Genomic DNA, 18109 nt, shown 5'->3' with positions numbered 1-18109 from the left:
TTCTTGGTACACAATTCTACATTTGTAAGTTCAACTTTCATGATAAAGAGATTGCGCTACACTATTTGTATTAGATGAATTGAAAAATACTACTGCTTTTGTTTTTTACTGTGCAAATATTCGTAATAAAAAATAATATAAAGTGAGCACCGTACACTGTATTCTGTGTGGTAACTAACTGAAATCAATATATTTGAAAATGTAGAAAACATCAAAAATATTTAAATAAATGGTATCCTATTATTCTTTAAAAGTGTGATTAATCACACGATTAATTTTTTTAATCACTTGACATCCTTATTATTGAAGATATTTCTTATTTAACTGAGAACAAATTTGTCCTCACAATCCAAATGAAGGATACAGATTTCAACTGAATAAGCCTTTTGCTGAACAAAATTATATTGCAGAATTGGAATGCTGATAGTGCAGGTAGTATCAACTGATACATTCATATTTAACATTAAGTAAAACTTAAATTGTCAACTTATAAGAAGGAAGCCCATACTTGGAAACTCTCTTTATTAAAAACAGTTAACTATGTATCCATTTCAAAAACAATTTAAACTGAAAACCAAATGTATTAGGGTTAAATATTTCATATTCACTAATCTAACAGACAAGATAGTCAGTTATAATACAAAAGGATCATGTCAGAAGTTGTCTGGTTAAAAGAAACTACTTAAAGTGTCTTTAAAGTTGTCTGAGGCACTGATCCTGCAAAGACCTATGCATGTCCTTGAAGTCTCAGGGTGACATTCTGGCCCCAACAGAAGTCAATGGCAAAATTCCAATTGACTTCAGCATGACAAGGATTTAATCCAGCGTGTAAAGTCAAGCAAGGGTTAAATCTTTGCAGGACAGGGTTCTACTGAGTAGGTTATGACTTCAGCCATTAAAAGAAGAACTACCCCTTCTCTACATGGCTGAAGAGCACACAATACCATTTTTTAACATAATGAGCGACTGAAGGAATACCAGATCATTGCAAGACTAACATATCCAAAAAGTCAAACCACTACATGCTCGGGATTTGGCACTGACAGGACATAGGGAATGCCTCTAGCTGTTCCAAGTCTGCCTGTAAGAGTCCAGTTTCTGACCCATTTAGCAATACAGGGAGCACACAGGTTTGACAGATCTTGAACTCTGTCTCAGCACAAAGATGTTTTTGCATCCGTACCTGAGACATGGACTTCATTCAGGAGCTGACATCCATCAGCTGAAGAAGAAACAGTTACTAATCTGCTCTGTAACTACTTTGCTTCAAATGTGTTGCACATATCCATTCTACCTCAGGTGTGGGCACTCTCAGGGCATAGTTGTCGGAGATTTTTCCCTCAGCAGTACCTGGTCAGGGTGGCTCATGTGCCCTCTGCTGCCTCATGCTGCTGCATGATGGTGCTGCGCCACCCCTGACCCGCTTTCTCACTGCTCATGACAATTGTTGGAATGTGTGCCCTTGCTAGTGAAAGTTTTTCCTCTTATTTGTATATAGCGTGAACCTGTTTCAGTAGTTTGTTTTTGGTTAGTTTTAGATATAAGTTTTCTTTTGAAGCGTTTTCAAACACTTCAGTTCCTGTTCCTGGGTACTGGTACTGTTGCATTCCTCAGTCACCAGGGTTTAAACCCTGCCAATTTTGCAAGCTGCCAATACCAGTGAATGAGCCACACTCCAGCTGGCTGAAGTGTCTTGGGGAGACTCATATCAGGGTTCAGTGTCAAATCTGCAGACTTTAAACCTAGAATCAAGAAACACAGTGAGGTCAGGCTTAAGTTTCTGCTGATAGAGGCAAAGCTGAGCCCACATTGGAGTCTATTTGTTGAAGAAGAGGAAGTTACTCACCTTGTGCAGTAACAAGGGTTCTTTGACAGGTGTCCCCCAGTGGGTGCTCCACTTTAGGTGTCGGTGTGTCCACTTTTTGGTGGCAGTGCTTGGTCGGGGTGCGCGTGCACAGTAGTCATCTCAGAGTACCATTGGCACCTCATTTAGCGTGCGTACGACCTGACCTGTTCAGTTCCTTCTCTATCGCAGAGCTCAAGGCATGAACTCCGAAGTAGAGGGGAGGAGGGTGGGTAGTGGAGCATCCACAGAGACACACATCTCGAAGAACTCTCGTTACTGCACAAGATGAGTAACTTTCTTTTCTTCTTTGAGTAGTGTCCCTGTGGGTGCTCCACTTCAGGTGTCTGAAGAACAGTGCCCTGCTGCGGACGGTAGGGGCTTTGGAGTCGTGTGTTGTTGCAGAGAGCACAGTAAGGCCTAATATAGGACTTGTCTACACTGGCAATTTACAGCGCTGCAACTTGCTCACTCATACTGCCAGGCGCAACAGATAAGGGAACCAAGTCTGTCTGGACCACACTGGAACAATTAGTAAGATATGGGCCTAGTCAGTCCGTATCTCGTGAACGACTCATGAGATTAGAGGTATCGGTGGGAATGCGTACATGAGTGATGTATCCCCTAGTGACTTGGGTGCTAGTCCCACCCTAGAGCAGAAAAGTGGGCACTTGTGGTTTGTTACTGATGCGAACAGGTATACAAATGGATAGCCCCATTTTTGGAATACCAATTGGAGGACACTGTCGTGTATTTCCCACTTGTGTTCCTCAGAGAAGTGTATCTGCTTAGTGTGTTCACCATCATATTCTGACACCCCAGGAGATAAGATGCTGAGATGGGTACGTTGTGGTGAATGCACCAGTTCCACAATTTCAGGGCCTGGTGCAGAGTGAATGAGAGAAAGCTCCTGTTTGACAATTGATATCGAACATGCATACTATATTGTCCGTCAGTATGTGGATTGATTCGTTCCATATGATTGGGAGGAAGTGCCTACGTGCATTGCATACTGCTTGGACCTCCAGGAAATTGATGTGGAGCTGAGTTTCCATTGGTGACCACTAGCCTTACATGGTGTACTGGTCTAAGTGAGCTCCCCAGCTTATGAGTGATGCATCGGTCATGATTATTAGTGATAGAGGATCCTGTTGGAAAGAAATCCCTGTGCAGGTGTTTTCTGGTTTCAGCCACTACTTGAGTGATGCAATGACCTTTGAGGGTATTGTCACTCTTTTGTTTAGACTGTTTGCAGGGAGTGCACACAGTGCTCAGCCAGCCCTGTAGGCACCGCATATGCAGTCTCGCATGTCTCACCATGAACATCATGGCTGACATGTGACCCAATATCTGTAGGCAGGTTCTGGAGGACATTTTAGGGCTGCCAGTGACTGTCGAGATGAGGTTGGCATTGTCATGAATCTGTGATGGGGCAACAGTGCCCTGGCCTTTGTGGAGTCGAGGTAGGCCCTAGTGAATTCCAGTTGTTGCACTGGGTTCAGTGTAGATTTCTGTATATTTATCTGCAACCCTAGTGTCTGGAACAGCTTGATGGTTGTCTTCTACACCAGTGGTCTCCAAAGTGGGATGCGTGCACCCCAGTGTGTCCGCAAGACCATCCCTGGGGGTGCGCAGTGGGAGGAGCGCCGCCGAAGGAGCGCTGCTGGCACACCGACAGCAGCTCAGCTCTCCCCGACCTTCGATTCTTCGGTGGCACGCCAGTGGCAGCATGGCTCTCCCTGCTCTGTCTTTGGCTGTACGCCGGCAGCAGCTTTTTTTTTTTTTTTTTTTTTGTGCTTCCCTAGAGCTGGCCCTGGCGGTGCATGATCCAGAAAGTTTGGAGACTGCTGTTCTACACCATGTGTGTCATTTCTTCCCGAGTTGTGCCTTTCAGTAGACAATCATCTAGGTACGGGAAGATCATCACTCCTCTCCTTTGTAAATGGACTGCCACTATGGTGAGGGTTTTTAAAAAAACTCAAGGGGCAGTGGAAAGGCCAGAAGGTAGTATTCTGTCTTGGTAATGGTTGACCCCTACCAAGGATCTTAAAAATGGTCTCTGCACTGGGTGTATGGTAATATGAAAGTAAGCATCTTGGAGGTCAAGGGCTGAAAAGCAGTCCCCCTTGTCTAGAGCTGGAATAATTGTGGCCAGTGTGACCACTTTGAATCTATGATTCCGCACAAATTTGTTGAGCTTCCAAAGACCTAAGATGGGCCTCCATCCACCGTTTTTCTTTTTGGTGAGAAAATAATGGGAGTAAAAACCTTTCCCTTTGTATTGAGCTGGAATTTGATCCACGGCACCCAATTGTATGAGATGGTTCACTTTCTGTTGTAAGAGGTGCTCGTGAGAAGAGTCCCTGAAGAGGGACGGGAAAAGAGGTAGGGTAGTGGGAAGAGCGAGGAAGGGGATGGCATTACCCGATATTATAATCTGCAGTACCCATTGGTCCGGTTTCATTGCTGCCCAGGCATGGTAGAATGGGCACAGGTGGTGGCCAAAAGGTTGGGTAGGAGTATCTTATAGAGCTGTATCGCGGGGGAGATCGTTCAGACCCTCGACCAAGACTTCAAAACTGTGGGTTGGTGGTAGATGGTTGTGAAGAGGAGGACTGAGTTTGAGTAGCCCTACATCTTTGTGAACATTGTTTATTTCTGTTCTGGTCAAACTGCCATTGTTGTGGATGGTGGAAAGAGGTGTCTCTACCCTTTTGGTACAGTTTTGTTAGGAGACGTGTCTATGGCTAAGGTGCGCAGATTGGCACTAGAGTCCTTCATAGAGTGAAGAACTTTGTCCGTTTTTACGGAGAAGAGTTTCTCCCGGTTGAAGGGGAGATCTTCTACCTTGAGTTGGAGCTCTTTGGTGATCCCGGACGACTGCAACCACAAAGCCCTATGCATTATGACTGCCATGGCCATTGTTCTCGCTGCAGTGTCCGTTACATCCATTGAGGCCTGTAGGGCTGTCCAGGCAATTAGCTGTTCCTCCTTCATGATAGCATTGAACTAAGGATGTTTTTCCTCCGGTAAGGCATCAAGAAATTCTTGCAATTCACTATAGTTGTCGTAGTTGTACTTGGCTAAAAGGGCCAAATAATTGGCTATCTGCAAGTGGAGTGTAACTGATGAGCATACTTTTCTGCCTAAGAGGTCTAATCGTTTATGTTCTTCGTCCTGTGGAGTGGACAGGAATTGGGGTTGTTAGCTGTGATAGTTAGCAGCTTCTACCACTAGAGAATTGGGTTATGGATGAGAGAACAAAAAGTCCACCCTTTTAGCCGGGACGAAGTACTTTCTGTTGGCTCTTTTGTTGGTAGGTGGTATGATTGCGGGGGTCTGCCAAATATTCTCTGCCAGTTCCATTACGGCATCATTTATTGGTAGTGCAATTTTGGATGTAGTGGATGTCTGTAAAATTTGCAGTAGCTTGTACTGGTTTTCTTGCACCTCTTCTAGGGAGATGTCTTGTCTGGCAGATACTCAGTTCCTGAAATTGTTTCAGGTCATTAACTGTGTTTGGAGGTGGTGGTAAGACTGCCTCGTCATGGGAAGACAATGGGTTGCGGGCTGGGGAAATGTCTGCATGGTCCAAACCTTCTTCCTCCTCATCTACCATGTACTCTGGTGCTTCTGACGTCTCTCTGATTGGGGAAGTTGGAGAACGAATTTCCCTTCAGGCTGGGGTTGAGGGCCTTGTGTAGTGAGCCTTATATGCCACCCATGGGTCCCAAGGGTGGCCACTGCATGGGAAAGGACATCAGAGGACACATCCAGGGTTGCCTGTACTATTGCTGTACCTCGCGAGGTTGGCGAGATTTGGTTCTAACAGATTCACATGGTGGTCTTCGCCGCATGGGTGAAGAGTGCTGGGAGGAGAAGTAGCTCCAATGTACTTCCTCCTCTTCATCACTGGAGATGGGCTGGGGAGCTGCAGAAGTGGACTACTGCTCAGTTATTTGTTCCAGAGATCCCTCGGTACCGCGCAAGGGTGACTGCAGCACCGAGGAGACCGCTATGTTCTTGTGCTGTAGAAACTGCTGCATAATCGCTTGTTTCTGTGGCGGCGGTGCTGCTGGTGCAGATGCAGTTGGTGCTTTTGTGGAGACGGTCGGTGCCGTTCTCAGCCTGTCTGTCAGTGCCGATGACTGAGCTGGTGCTGGGCAGCATTGCCTGTCTCAGTGCCCACTCCCACACCAGAGTGGTTGTTGCGGGGGAGGAGGAGGATATCAACTCCATTCCAGAGTGGCGGGGCTCGGCAGAGGTCCACGGAGGGAGAGAGATGGAGGTGCCCGGAGCCTCAATGGTGCTCACTCTACTTGAGCTCGGCACTGTGGATAGCGACCTTGCCAGGGACCTCTTCTTTCTCTGAGTGTCCCTATTAGGGGAGGTTGTGGCTTGCTTCCTAGACAATTTGGAAGACTGAACACTCCCATTAGCAGAGGTTTTGCTCAGGGAACTATCTGCTGATGTCAATTTTGCTCCCTGAGGAGGAGGCTGAAGGAACTTTTCCATCAAAATCACTGTGAGGCAGAGAGCTCGACCACACATTGCCCTGACTTTAAGACTGCTGCAAATGGCACATTTCTGAGGGATATGGGTTTCCTCCAAATAATGGACACAAAATGAGTGGCCGTCTGAGACTGTCATTGCCTCACAACAAGAGTCACATCATTTAAACCTGGGTGAGCCGGGCATCGTGGTGATTAAAGTTTCCCAATGGGAAACAGTGGGAAAAATAAAAAATATATCTATAAAAAAAATTTGGGGGTTGGGAGTAGGGGGGAAGAACAATAAACTAGACTTACTAAACTACAGCTAATCTAACTATTTCTATAAAGAGAAAAATGAAGAGGCAGCACTGCCACTGAGCTTCGTCTGCAGCTGAGGATGGTTGAGAAGGAACTGAACTGGACAGATTGTGCATGCTACATGAGGCACCAATGGCACTACGAGACGACTACTGTGCACTCGTGCCCCAACCGAGCACCACCACTGAAAATCTGTGATCTGTGGCACAGGGACACACCAACACCTAAAGTGGAGCACTTCTTCAAGGGACACTACTTGAAGAAGAACATTTGGTTTACTGTGACTGTTTGAACTCTGCTTGCAGCCTAGGTAGATGAATTCATCAGCACTCTCCATGGTACTCAACCCCACCTGAACTGGGGATTCTGGTGTCCAAGCTACAAGACTCAGGAAATTGGTTTTCTGCCATGAGACATCTGACCCCATCTTGTGGATGGCATCTTGGAGACCTAGGAGTGCAAGGCTGAAATTCTCCCACTTCTCTATAAACAAGGCAGTATCGTCAGCCTTGATTATTTGACTTGAAAACACTTCTTGACGAACCTTGATTTTGATGCATGGAGTGGAAAGTCCTAATATACAGCTAATAGCTCAACAGAACAGTGCCAGGGCAAGAATGTATCCCTGCCACATACCTGAGGATGTGTAGAAATGCAGCAAAAACTGTGCCCCAAAGCATACTCTCGCACAAGTTTCAGTGTGAAGATCATGCACCAGATATAACAGAACATTTGGAACACCAACTCCTTTCAGTGCGACCCAAAGTGCTAATCTGTCAACCGAATCAAAAGTTTCTTTGACATGGAGGTGTGCCACATGAAGCAGGTGGTTAAATTCTCCATGCAACTCAACCAGAAGCTGGAGGGTAAGGACAGTGTCCATTGTTGACCATCTGCAGTGAAACATGATTGCTGACAATATTGTTATGAAATAGCTGCATCCTACCAGCCAGAATGTGAGCGAAAATCTTTCCAGGGACCAATAAGAATGAGATTAGCCTGTAGTTCCATACTCGGTGCAAGATCCTCTGCCCTGATTTATGGACATATAATGCCCTCTTTGCACTCTGCTGGTACTTTGCCTGATGTCCACCTTTCTAAGAACAGGTTATGTAGGCCCATGCGCACTGGTTCCAAGGCACCTTTGAGTAGCTTGGTTAGAATAGCATCAGGTCCAGCAGCATGCCCATCCTGTAACTTTTGGATGTCCTTTCATGCTTTCTTGAATGACGGAGGATCGGTGTTCATCCCTGGATGAACAGCTGTGTAGTTTGCCAGGTCATGTAGCTCTAAACAATCATCAGCAGGACCATGGTTCAGCATGCTTTCATAATGTGTTTTCCATCTGTCCAGGACATCATCCATCAATGAGCAGGGAGAGCTGTCTGGTTTCATAATGAGGATTTTAGAAGGCTGCCAGCCAAGGAGGTGATGGCACTGTATTCAGGATACAGATTGTTGTTCATTGGCAGCCTTATATCTCTGCAGAGCTCTGTTAAAGTTAAAGGGTCTCCTTAAAGATGTTCACAGATGGATTCTTTTGAGGGATTTGAGTTTAATATAGAAATAGTCTTCATGCATTAATCTATTCATATTGATGCAAACTGAAAATCAAGATTCTTTCCATCTCACTTCAGACTTTTATAAAATATTTCACTTGATTATGGAGCCAAGAATTGCAGGATAAAAAAGGATTCCAATTTTGACTTTCAATTATTATTGTACTTATTTTGGTGTTTAATTTTGACTGCTGGTAGATTAGCACATATAACTCTCTAAAACAATTATTTTATTAATTTGTTAATTCTGATTGCATAAATTCAAGCAACATTGGTTGTTTCAATGAAACAAGTTTTAAAAAATATGCAGAAGTTTAAAAAAAGGTTTGTTTATGATATGCATGATTTATTCATAAACTAAGTGGAAGCTTGTACATTAAGCAATTTACCACACTGCTGCTATACACTACCAAAGAGTGAACCACAGAATGTGAGAACAGGAAGTTACATGGGCTATATCTTACAGTGAACAGAATGTGTCGGCATGTGAATTTTCTTGTCAGTCTCTTTCAAGTAAATCTGTCATTTCATGTTTTTTTGGTGTTTATTTTTTAAAACTGATTCTTGTACAATTATAGTCAGTGTTTTTATCAGCTATTTTGAAGTACAAACTGAAAAACGAGATCTTTAAGTGTAGAAAAACTTTAACCAGATTATTAAGTTTAATCAACATGCTAGTGTCCCTTTAATTAATCACTTGAAAGTGAATTGAAAACCTAAATTCAATTTTTTTTTAATTTTAGAAAAATGCATTAATTGACTCTACTAACTAGACCAATAAGAGTTAAAATGATTTCTGTGTTGAATAACAAATGGTTTAAAATTCTGTCACTTACCAATATTCTCCAAATATATCTTTGTTTTCTTAGATATCCGAGAGTAAGTCATTCTGTGAACTGTAGTACCAAGAATATCACTACAATCTATTCAAGCCACTGTATCTAAACTGTCACAAATTGATGTGTTCTAGGATTTCTACAGCAAATAAGGAAATTATAAGATGAGGAAAGGGCAGGGAATAGAGAGAATTTTTAAAAACATAGTTAAAACTTATGTCTGTGATGCGTGATCCCTCACAGGATGTTCAATGGGGCAGTCAGAATAATTTTCAGGGTTTCACTCCATTGTTTCAAATCTGAACAAAACATAACAAAAACTCAACACAAAAACTTATTGACCTACCTGTAATTAGATTACTTAAAAGAAGGATTCAAAATTTCTACGGACTACTACCAGCCTGGTTAAGTGCTCTACTGTACCTGAGAAGACAGCAAGAGTTAGCTCAGGGTACGTCCTTGCTAATTCCTCCGACAGTTGATAATATGACACAGAATACAGGTGGGGCAAAGGAGAAGGCTGACCCAGTACCCCATCACCTCTCTGAATCTCCAATTTGTGAGCATAGCGAAACATCTTAGGTTCCAAGATCTGCAGCAATAAAATTCAGATATTTGAAGCTAAATACAGAGCTGGGATAACATGGTTATCTTCTGAGGAAACATAATATATATTGTGCCATCATTTAAAGTGTTGCAGCTTAGTAGAGTCATAAATTCTTGGCCATCTGGGACTCATTCCATTTGAGAGCCAGTCAAAGCTGTCAATTTCAAAGTTCTATTTTCACATCCTATTGCATTAATTATAAGCTTCCATAGTGAAAGCTGAAGTAATTCAGATCAATATTACCTTAAAATTATTCCATGAATAATATAATTCCTGCTCAGAAATTACCTAGGACTGGACTATCGGGGCAGTGCAGGTCAGGTTTGAGGTGGCAAAGCTGTGCAAAGCTAGTACAGCAGCTGTTGGTACGGTTTTATTTTAGTTTGATTGATCTTAAGCACTGACATTCACATAGGAACAGAGGGGAGAATCTCAGAAGTGCTCAGCATTGGCCTAACTCTGCTCACACTGATGTCAACAATAAAGTTCCCATTGAATTCAATAGGAATAGTGTTTAGGCAACAGTGAGACCTCTTAAAAATCCCACCCATTTGTGGGCTAGGCCAGGTGGCCACACAGAGGCATAAGATAAAGTAAGGCACCTTGCCTCCAATGCATTGCCTCCCCAGATCTTGGGACTGGAAGCATAGGGGTAAGTAGATGTTGCTATTGTCCACACTATTCCTTCCTCCAAGTAGATGAGTGGGGAGTAAGCAAAACCTTGGCCTGACGCTAAAAACTTGAGGCAAATTACTAGCCTACTGGCAAAAGTGGGGTGCAGGGAAAGAATTGTGCTTTCCCTGTGATAATCCTGGAATGGCACTGCTACACACTATCCCTTTCACAGGGCCAACTTGAAAACCTTAATCTAGCTTTTATATTTTAAAAAGATGCTATGAAACAATACGGCCCAGATCCTCAGCTAGAGTAAATGGCCAGATAGCTCCATCAAAGTCAATTTACCTGTGCAGATTCACAAAAGAAAATGATCTGTCCCTAAATCTTTACTAAAAATGCAACAAAAATAAAAATAAAAAAAAATGCACTCTGCATTTCATTGATGAAGATAAAGCTGCATGATACCAGAAAAATCTTTTTTAAACATACAATATATTAAAATGAAATTTTCTCACAAACCTGTAATAGTTGCATAGCAACTTCATAGATAGCCCTAGCAGAATCAGCGGCTTTAAACATTATCAGATTTAGGATGATCACTGTATCACATTGGTAATCCCTAGAGAAGAATCGTAAATATCAGTTAAAATAACATTTTTTAAAATATAGTTAAATCTGTTTTATCTGGCATGTTGGGGAATTGGGGGGGTTCAGGTAAGTGAATAATGCCAGTTAACTAAGATGGAGAGAGTTTGGGTGCGGGTGGGGGTGTGGGGCTGGAGCATTGGCGGGCGTGTGGGATGCGGGCTCTGGGAGGGAGTTTGGGTGCAGGAGGGGACTCGGGGTGCCAGATCTGGGGAGCAATCACCTTGGGCTGCTCCCCGCGTCGACCAGTTCCGCTCAATGTGAGCGCCCCCCAGATCCAGCACTCCAAGCCCCCTCCCGCACCCCACCCCCCTTCCCCGAGCCCTCTCCAGCACCCCAACCTCCTTCCCCACACCAAACCCCTCGTGGCCAACCCTCCACCTAGGACATGTTGCTGTTTCCTGGGAGCCATGTGGCACCAGGTAGGGAGCCTGCCGGCCCCACGCCAACCGGACTATAAATGGGACTTTCTCCAAAGATTAGAAATGCCCGTTTATAAAGCTTCTGGTTCGTACAGAGCCAGATAACAAAGCTTTCACTGTATATTTAGCTATTTTAACCATGAATTAGCTAAGCAAAGGTAAATTCATTTAGTTTAAGTATTGTATAGGATAATATAGTTCGATGCTTTGAAATGTTTAACATTGAAAACAATATGGAAAACATGTTCCATTTAAGAGAAAACAAAACATTAATTCTATTTAAAATTGCAATTTGGGAATCTGAATTGTAAATTTAAAAATTCTCTTTTGTACCTGTTCTGAAACACACTGGCTATGGCTTTAAAACAACCAGCGGCAACCCGCTTGGAACCTGTGTAACACCGATCCACAGCCCAATACAGGAGGTTACTCTGGTCAGGGTTGAGCTCCAACAGCAGCATAACTGCCTCACAGCCTAACTGATGCACCTATAGACCAGACAACAGTTTAAACAATTTAAAAAAACAGTAAAAGGCAATGGTTTACAAAATAATTTTCACAAGAACAGCTGACATTTAAAACTAACGAGTTGCAATAAGCAAGATTTAATTTTTAAAAAATAAAAACAGTAAACCTTAAAAATATCTATTTAACAGTTTTGTAGAATTAAGTTTCGAACTTTATTGGACCATATGACTGCATAATATCATGCATTTTATCAGGTTTCAGAGTAGCAGCCATGTTAGTCTGTATCCGCAAAAAGAAAAGGAGTACTTGTGGCACCTTAGAGACTAACAAATTTATTTGAGCATAAGCTTTCGTGAGCTACAGCTCACTTCATCGGATGCATGCAGTAGAAAATACAGTGGGGAGATTTCATATACACAAAGAACATGAAACAATGGGTGTTACCATACACACTGTAACGAGAGTGATCAGGTAAGGTGAGCTATTACCAGCAGGAGGGAGGGTGGGGAAACCTTTTGTAGTGATGATCAAGGTGGGCCATTTCCAGCAGTTGACAAGAACATGTGAGGAACAGTAGGGGGGCGGAAATAAACATGGGGAAATAGCTTTACTTTGTGTAATGACACATCCACTCCCAGTCTTTATTCAAGCCTAAGTTAACTGTGTCCAGTTTGCAAATTAATTCCAGTTCAGCAGTCGGCAAACACTTCAATCTCTTTGGTCACTCGATTACAGACCTAAAAGTGGCAATTCTTCAACAAAAAACTTCAAAAACAGACTCCAACAAGAGACTGCTGAATTGGAATTAATTTGCAAACTGGACACAATTAACTTAGGCTTGAATAAAGACTGGGAGTGGATGTGTCATTACACAAAGTAAAGCTATTTCCCCATGTTTATTTCCGCCCCCCTACTGTTCCTCACATGTTCTTGTCAACTGCTGGAAATGGCCCACCTTGATTATCACTACAAAAGGTTTGGGTATTTTTACCCGCCCCCGCTGGTAATAGCTCACCTTACCTGATCACTCTCGTTACAGTGGGTACGGTAACACCCATTGTTTCATGTTCTCTGTGTATATAAAATCTCCCCACTGTATTTTCTACTGCATGCATCCGATGAAGTGAGCTGTAGCTCATGAAAGCTTATGCTCAAATAAATTTGTTAGTCTCTAAGGTGCCACAAGTACTCCATTAATTTTATCCTCATTCTCCCAAACCCTACCCTCCTATTGTTTGTTATTCTCACTTGTTTTATGTCTTGACCTGGGCCATGTCCTGAAAGCACAGGATGCAGGACAGCAGTTAAGCACATGCTTAATTCCACTGATTTCAGTGGGACTTAAGTGATGGACTTTCCTTAAGCGCTTTCCTGAATCAGAGCTCTAGATTGTAAATTCTTTGGGATAAGACTCAAGTCTTTCTATATGTTCACATATTATCTAGCACAATAGGCCACCTAGGAGCTACTGTAATACAGAGAAATAAAACCAACAATAATTTCCCTTTAGACTTGAGAAGCTTTGTCTTCATAATTCCCTATGCATGATACAATCTCACTGAGCTGATGCATAAAGTCCCTACCCCAGCCATCTTTAATTCTCTCAGAGACCCACTACTGCTGTGCTGCTGCTTACAGTGAATCAACTGATTTGTATATAATTTGTCAGTTGTTGTTCCTGTTCCCTTTCACCTGACTTCTGTCTACTTGTCTGCCTGCTCTTAGACTGCGAGCTGCTTGGGAGCAGGGACCATCTTTCTTGAGTGATCAGATAGTGCCTAGTGAGCACCACTGTAACTAAATGCATTAATAAGTAATAATAATAAAGATGTATAAGGCGCAAGCTGATCTAGAACATTTGTGCCAATTTGACCTCAAGATTCTTAAATCACACACTGATGGTTAACAAACATTTACTGATTCTGCCTACTTTACCTTTTTGTCTTGTGAATCCAAAACATTATCCAGCCATTTGTACAAATAACCATCTGATGAGAGTCCTACGTTATCTGCAACAGGGCCACAACACAGTACAGCAGACATAGCCTTTAGAAAGTAATTGAAAAAACAACACGTTTGAATAATCAGATTGGGCTACAGCAGTTATAGCTAATCCTTTAAAATACTATCAGAGGACTCTAACATCTATTCAGACCACTGCCAGGAGCAAGGCCACCAGGAACTCTGTTTAACATTTTGTTCAAGGAATCACAGAACCAACCCTACAGCTCTGAATTCCTAGACAGGAGAAGCTATCTGTTCTGAAAAGTTTACCTTTGTTCCATAAGAGATAATACATTAGTTTGGCTGGTGCTATACTGTAATGCACTCTGATTCAGAAGATCGTTGATCTGAACAATACTGAAATTCTATCTCGCTGAGCAATTAGGGGATGAGGGCATGGGAAGCTTAGCACTAATATCAACTTGTACTTGCTGCAGGACCATGCTGAAATTACAGCAGTGGGAAGGGGGCAGGAGAAGTTCTGATTAGAATGTAAAAATAATTAATCCAGGAGTAATTTTGGGCTGAGATAACATTTGCCTACATCAGCCAGGACAAGGAAAATTCCATGTTTGGACTAATGGCAAAGAAGTGCAAACTGGCAAAAATATTTAAGTAAGGACAATACAGGGAAATAATTTCTCAAGTTCAGAAAGTGTTAAAATACCTTCAAAGCACAGTACTGGTGTCTGTTTATCTGCATATTCCTATCACTGTATCTATCCAGGGGGGTAAACATGATGCTAAATGGACCTGCCCAGTGACTGAACAACATAAAGAGACTGTGACGTAGGCTCTGCTGAGGAAAGACACTTCTTCTCTGGTGCACTGTAAGAAAAGCACAAACAGTGTTTGACCAATTTTTCACTACAGAATTTGTACACTAAACTTATAAGACAAAAAACAAACAAAAAAAATTATCCAAATGCCTCCCCAAATGAATTAGAAACAAGCACGGTACTATACAGGCAAAGTTCAACAGCATAACGGCTTTTTAAAAAATAAGTTATTATATCATCGAATGAATGTCACTGATATGAAAGAACAGAAGCAGTACACAAGGAGTTTAGCAATTATTAGCCCGGAAAGAAATATGTTCAAACTTGGTAACCAAGTCTTTTAGTAACAAGAATTTAATTTTTAGATTTAAAAATACTATCAGTGATCACTTCTGAAAAGTTCATACTGTCAGTTTTAAATACCATTTTTAGCATGGTAAATTTCTATAACTTCAGGAACAATGTGTATTTCTGCTGTACTAAAATAAGTCATCAAAACCTATTAAAGTGTATTGAGCATACCTGGAACATTTTGAATGATATTTGCCACTAAGGCACTAAAATGGCATCGGATATCTTTCAATGTGTCAGAGTCCTTTTCATTTTCTGCCTCCAGGAGTTGTCTAGTGAGATCGACATACTCCAATAAAGTGTTGTTGAGGGAATGTGTTTCATTATCAAGGCCACCACTTGCACTTAAAAATAAAAATGAAATATTCAGAGTATTATGATAAGTAGAGACATACTATATATTTCTTTAAAAAGCTTCAAAGGATATGCAAAATTCAAGAACTTTCTTTTAAAAGACTTTTTACTAAACCAAGTCATTTTACTGGTATTTGGTTCGAGGCCCTTTCTTACCACATTTTTGTTGTCTTAGCAAGAAAAGCTCTAATGAAACCGGACCCAATAACCAGCCCTTGTAAATCAGGAGCATCTCTAATACTAAAACAGAATCATAATTTTTTGTTCAGGGTTATGGTTTAACACCCCCTACCCCCTGAAAATGCTTGCACATTATAAACGAACAAGGTACACACCTAAAATAAATGGATAATTTCAATGTGCTTGGTCAAAAAGTAAATACTTTATTTTCTGAGCCAGAGACAAAGGTCCTCAGTATTTTATGCTATACTGCAGAGTACTAACTGGAAACAGCAGCTATATACTCTATTCCAAATAAAAAGAAAAGGAGTACTTGTGGCACCTTAGAGACTAACAAATTTATTAAGGTGCCACAAGTACTCCTTTTCTTTTCATGGATACAGACTAACACGGCTGCTACTCTGAAACCTATTCTTAATAGGTTCTTATATCAGCCTCATTACTATGGCATCTGAGTGCTTTCTAGTAGTGCTTTAAGTAACGTGAGTAACATCTGTCACATGTGGTTGATGCTCTCTCATCTTGTCCTCTGGAAGAGAACTGTGCATGCAATGGAATGTTTTGTACTGGTAGGATTTTTTTTCTTTAAATGTACACAGTGATATGTTTATATTAGAGAAGGCAGGTCAAAGAAGTGTGCCTTGCCCTTGGAGCAGAAAATGGTGAAGTTTGCAGTAGTCCTCAGTTCCTGTAAGAGTTTGTTCCACAGACTCAGACTGGCAACAGAGAAAGTTCTGTCTCCTGCACAGTCAAGCAGCAGAGTTGTCAACAACAATCCTCATCCTGGAGCTCTAGCCTACTTTTTGATATGTTGAGCGCAGGCCAGTGAGTACCTTGAAGACAAGGACTAAGACCTGAATATTACTCATATTCGATGGCAAGCCAGTGTATAGAGTGGAGGACAGATTTGATGTGCTGGCAGTAGCCTATGTTGCTGAGGAGATCCTCTACTAGCTGGAGTTTAAGGGCTGATGGCTTCATACGCAGGTATACTGCATAGTCCAGCTGGGAGGTGACAAAAAAAAAACAACTTATTACTGAGGGCAGGTCATTGTCCACCAGGATGGGACAAAGTCTCCTAGTCACTCAGAGATGGTAGAAGGTGTTACTCATAGACGCTGCTGCTATATAAGAGCTTAGTGTTACCAAGAAATCCTAAACTTCTAAACTACAAACTGAATTCACCAATTGTGGGTATATATCTTCATCAAAGGAGACTGCTCTGCGGCTGCAAACTGCTTTCCCCTCTACCCACAAACATAACTTTGGTCTTGATCCGCTTCAACTTCAACCAGTTGCTCTTAATCAGTATAGCCAGCTAACAGTTATGCATGATAATATGACAAACACTCGTCACTATCATAAATTTGTAAAATAAAGATATTTTCCCCTTGAATTGAAGCTGTTGAAATGTTTAGTACCTATCACTTTTGCATATCTACTTTAATGATCCGCATATAATTGTATATGTTAACCGGCACTATAAAACTTTCTATTATAATATGGTGGCGACATCAGCTCAGACAACAGAGCTGCCAGGGTTTATACTGTGCAGAAGCTAGAACATACAATAGTGTAGTGTACAAAAGTTTAAGTCCATTCTCAATTTAGCTGTTTAGCAAGAGAATTTTCGAAGGCCATGATTCTGCAAAGGCTTCCACGCACGTGGTACTTTATGCCTGTGCACAGTCTGATTAGCCTCAGTGAGAATCTTGAGGGAATAAGGTGCTATATAGATTTTTTGCAGGACTGAAATCAAAATGTCCCTCATTTTACATAATATTTTACTGGATTTTTTTCCTCTTTTAACCTTTAGAATCAAAAGTCAAATTATTTGGCACAAAGTTACACAATAACAATGGCAGATACATTCACCCTTTCACTTTTTTACCCTCCCAATACTCAAAATTTACAAGAGACTATCATCAAAATTATGCTTGATTTATAAATCTTAAAGGACTTCCATAAAAGTGATACCTTACATTTTAGACTACATTAACAAACGTTTATATTCCTACCTCCCCTGCCACCCCATGTTTTATTTTAAATATCTCCAGGGGGTTCAATATTAATAAATCACATTTTCTTCTTTTCACAGGACTCATTGTATAACATCAGGATGTTACTGCAGGAAGAGCCCAGTTAGAATATCTGTCTCCAGCTTGGGATCTCAACTATAAAAGTAGCTCAAGGGCTTTATACTTGATCCTGTAACTTAACTCATTCACTACTGACAAGGTCATATACAAAAAGAACACACATGCAAACACAAACCTGTGTGTCACACTTACGCATCTCATTGAAAACGTGAGATGTTCCATGGCATTTCAGATAAAATAGAGTGGTCAGAAACTTAACAGATGTAAATGTATAGATATTGATCAGCATATCTTTTTGTTTTTAAAATTAGTATTTACAAACTCCTTATGGATTTTTGTTTGTTTGCTTTATTTGGTCTTTAAAGAAAACATGGGAACAAGGCAAAATATTGATTATTCCAGTATGCTATTATAATAGTGAAATGTTATTGTCATTGAAATCCTCCTACAAGACTAATGGGGAATAATCCCTTACGGGGATTATTGTGTATTATGCTGCTCTAAATTAATTTTAAGTGATTGTTCAGTTGTAC

General features: G+C 41.4%; 1 protein-coding gene across 8 annotated transcripts in view; it reads right to left on the bottom strand.

Moving 5' to 3' along the window:
* Positions 1 to 18109, bottom strand: part of LOC144930508 (protein furry homolog-like) — a 224732-nt gene that overhangs the window by 134275 nt on the left and 72348 nt on the right. For all 8 annotated transcript variants that reach the window (XM_078852557.1, XM_078852551.1, XM_078852555.1 and 5 more), the window contains 6 exons: positions 15115 to 15287; positions 14481 to 14641; positions 13745 to 13855; positions 11675 to 11829; positions 10794 to 10893; positions 9473 to 9641 (listed from right to left, as the gene is read on the bottom strand). In XM_078852557.1, coding sequence (XP_078708683.1) covers positions 9473 to 9641; positions 10794 to 10893; positions 11675 to 11829; positions 13745 to 13855; positions 14481 to 14641; positions 15115 to 15287 — 869 coding nt within the window. The remainder of the gene's footprint in view (positions 1 to 9472; positions 9642 to 10793; positions 10894 to 11674; positions 11830 to 13744; positions 13856 to 14480; positions 14642 to 15114; positions 15288 to 18109) is intronic.

The sequence above is a fragment of the Lepidochelys kempii genome, chromosome 4 (genome assembly GCF_965140285.1).
Source record: "Lepidochelys kempii isolate rLepKem1 chromosome 4, rLepKem1.hap1, whole genome shotgun sequence".
In the NCBI taxonomy this organism is placed as follows: domain Eukaryota; kingdom Metazoa; phylum Chordata; order Testudines; family Cheloniidae; genus Lepidochelys; species Lepidochelys kempii.
Note: the sequence above shows the minus strand (reverse complement) of the source record. Positions and strands in the feature narration are given on the sequence as shown.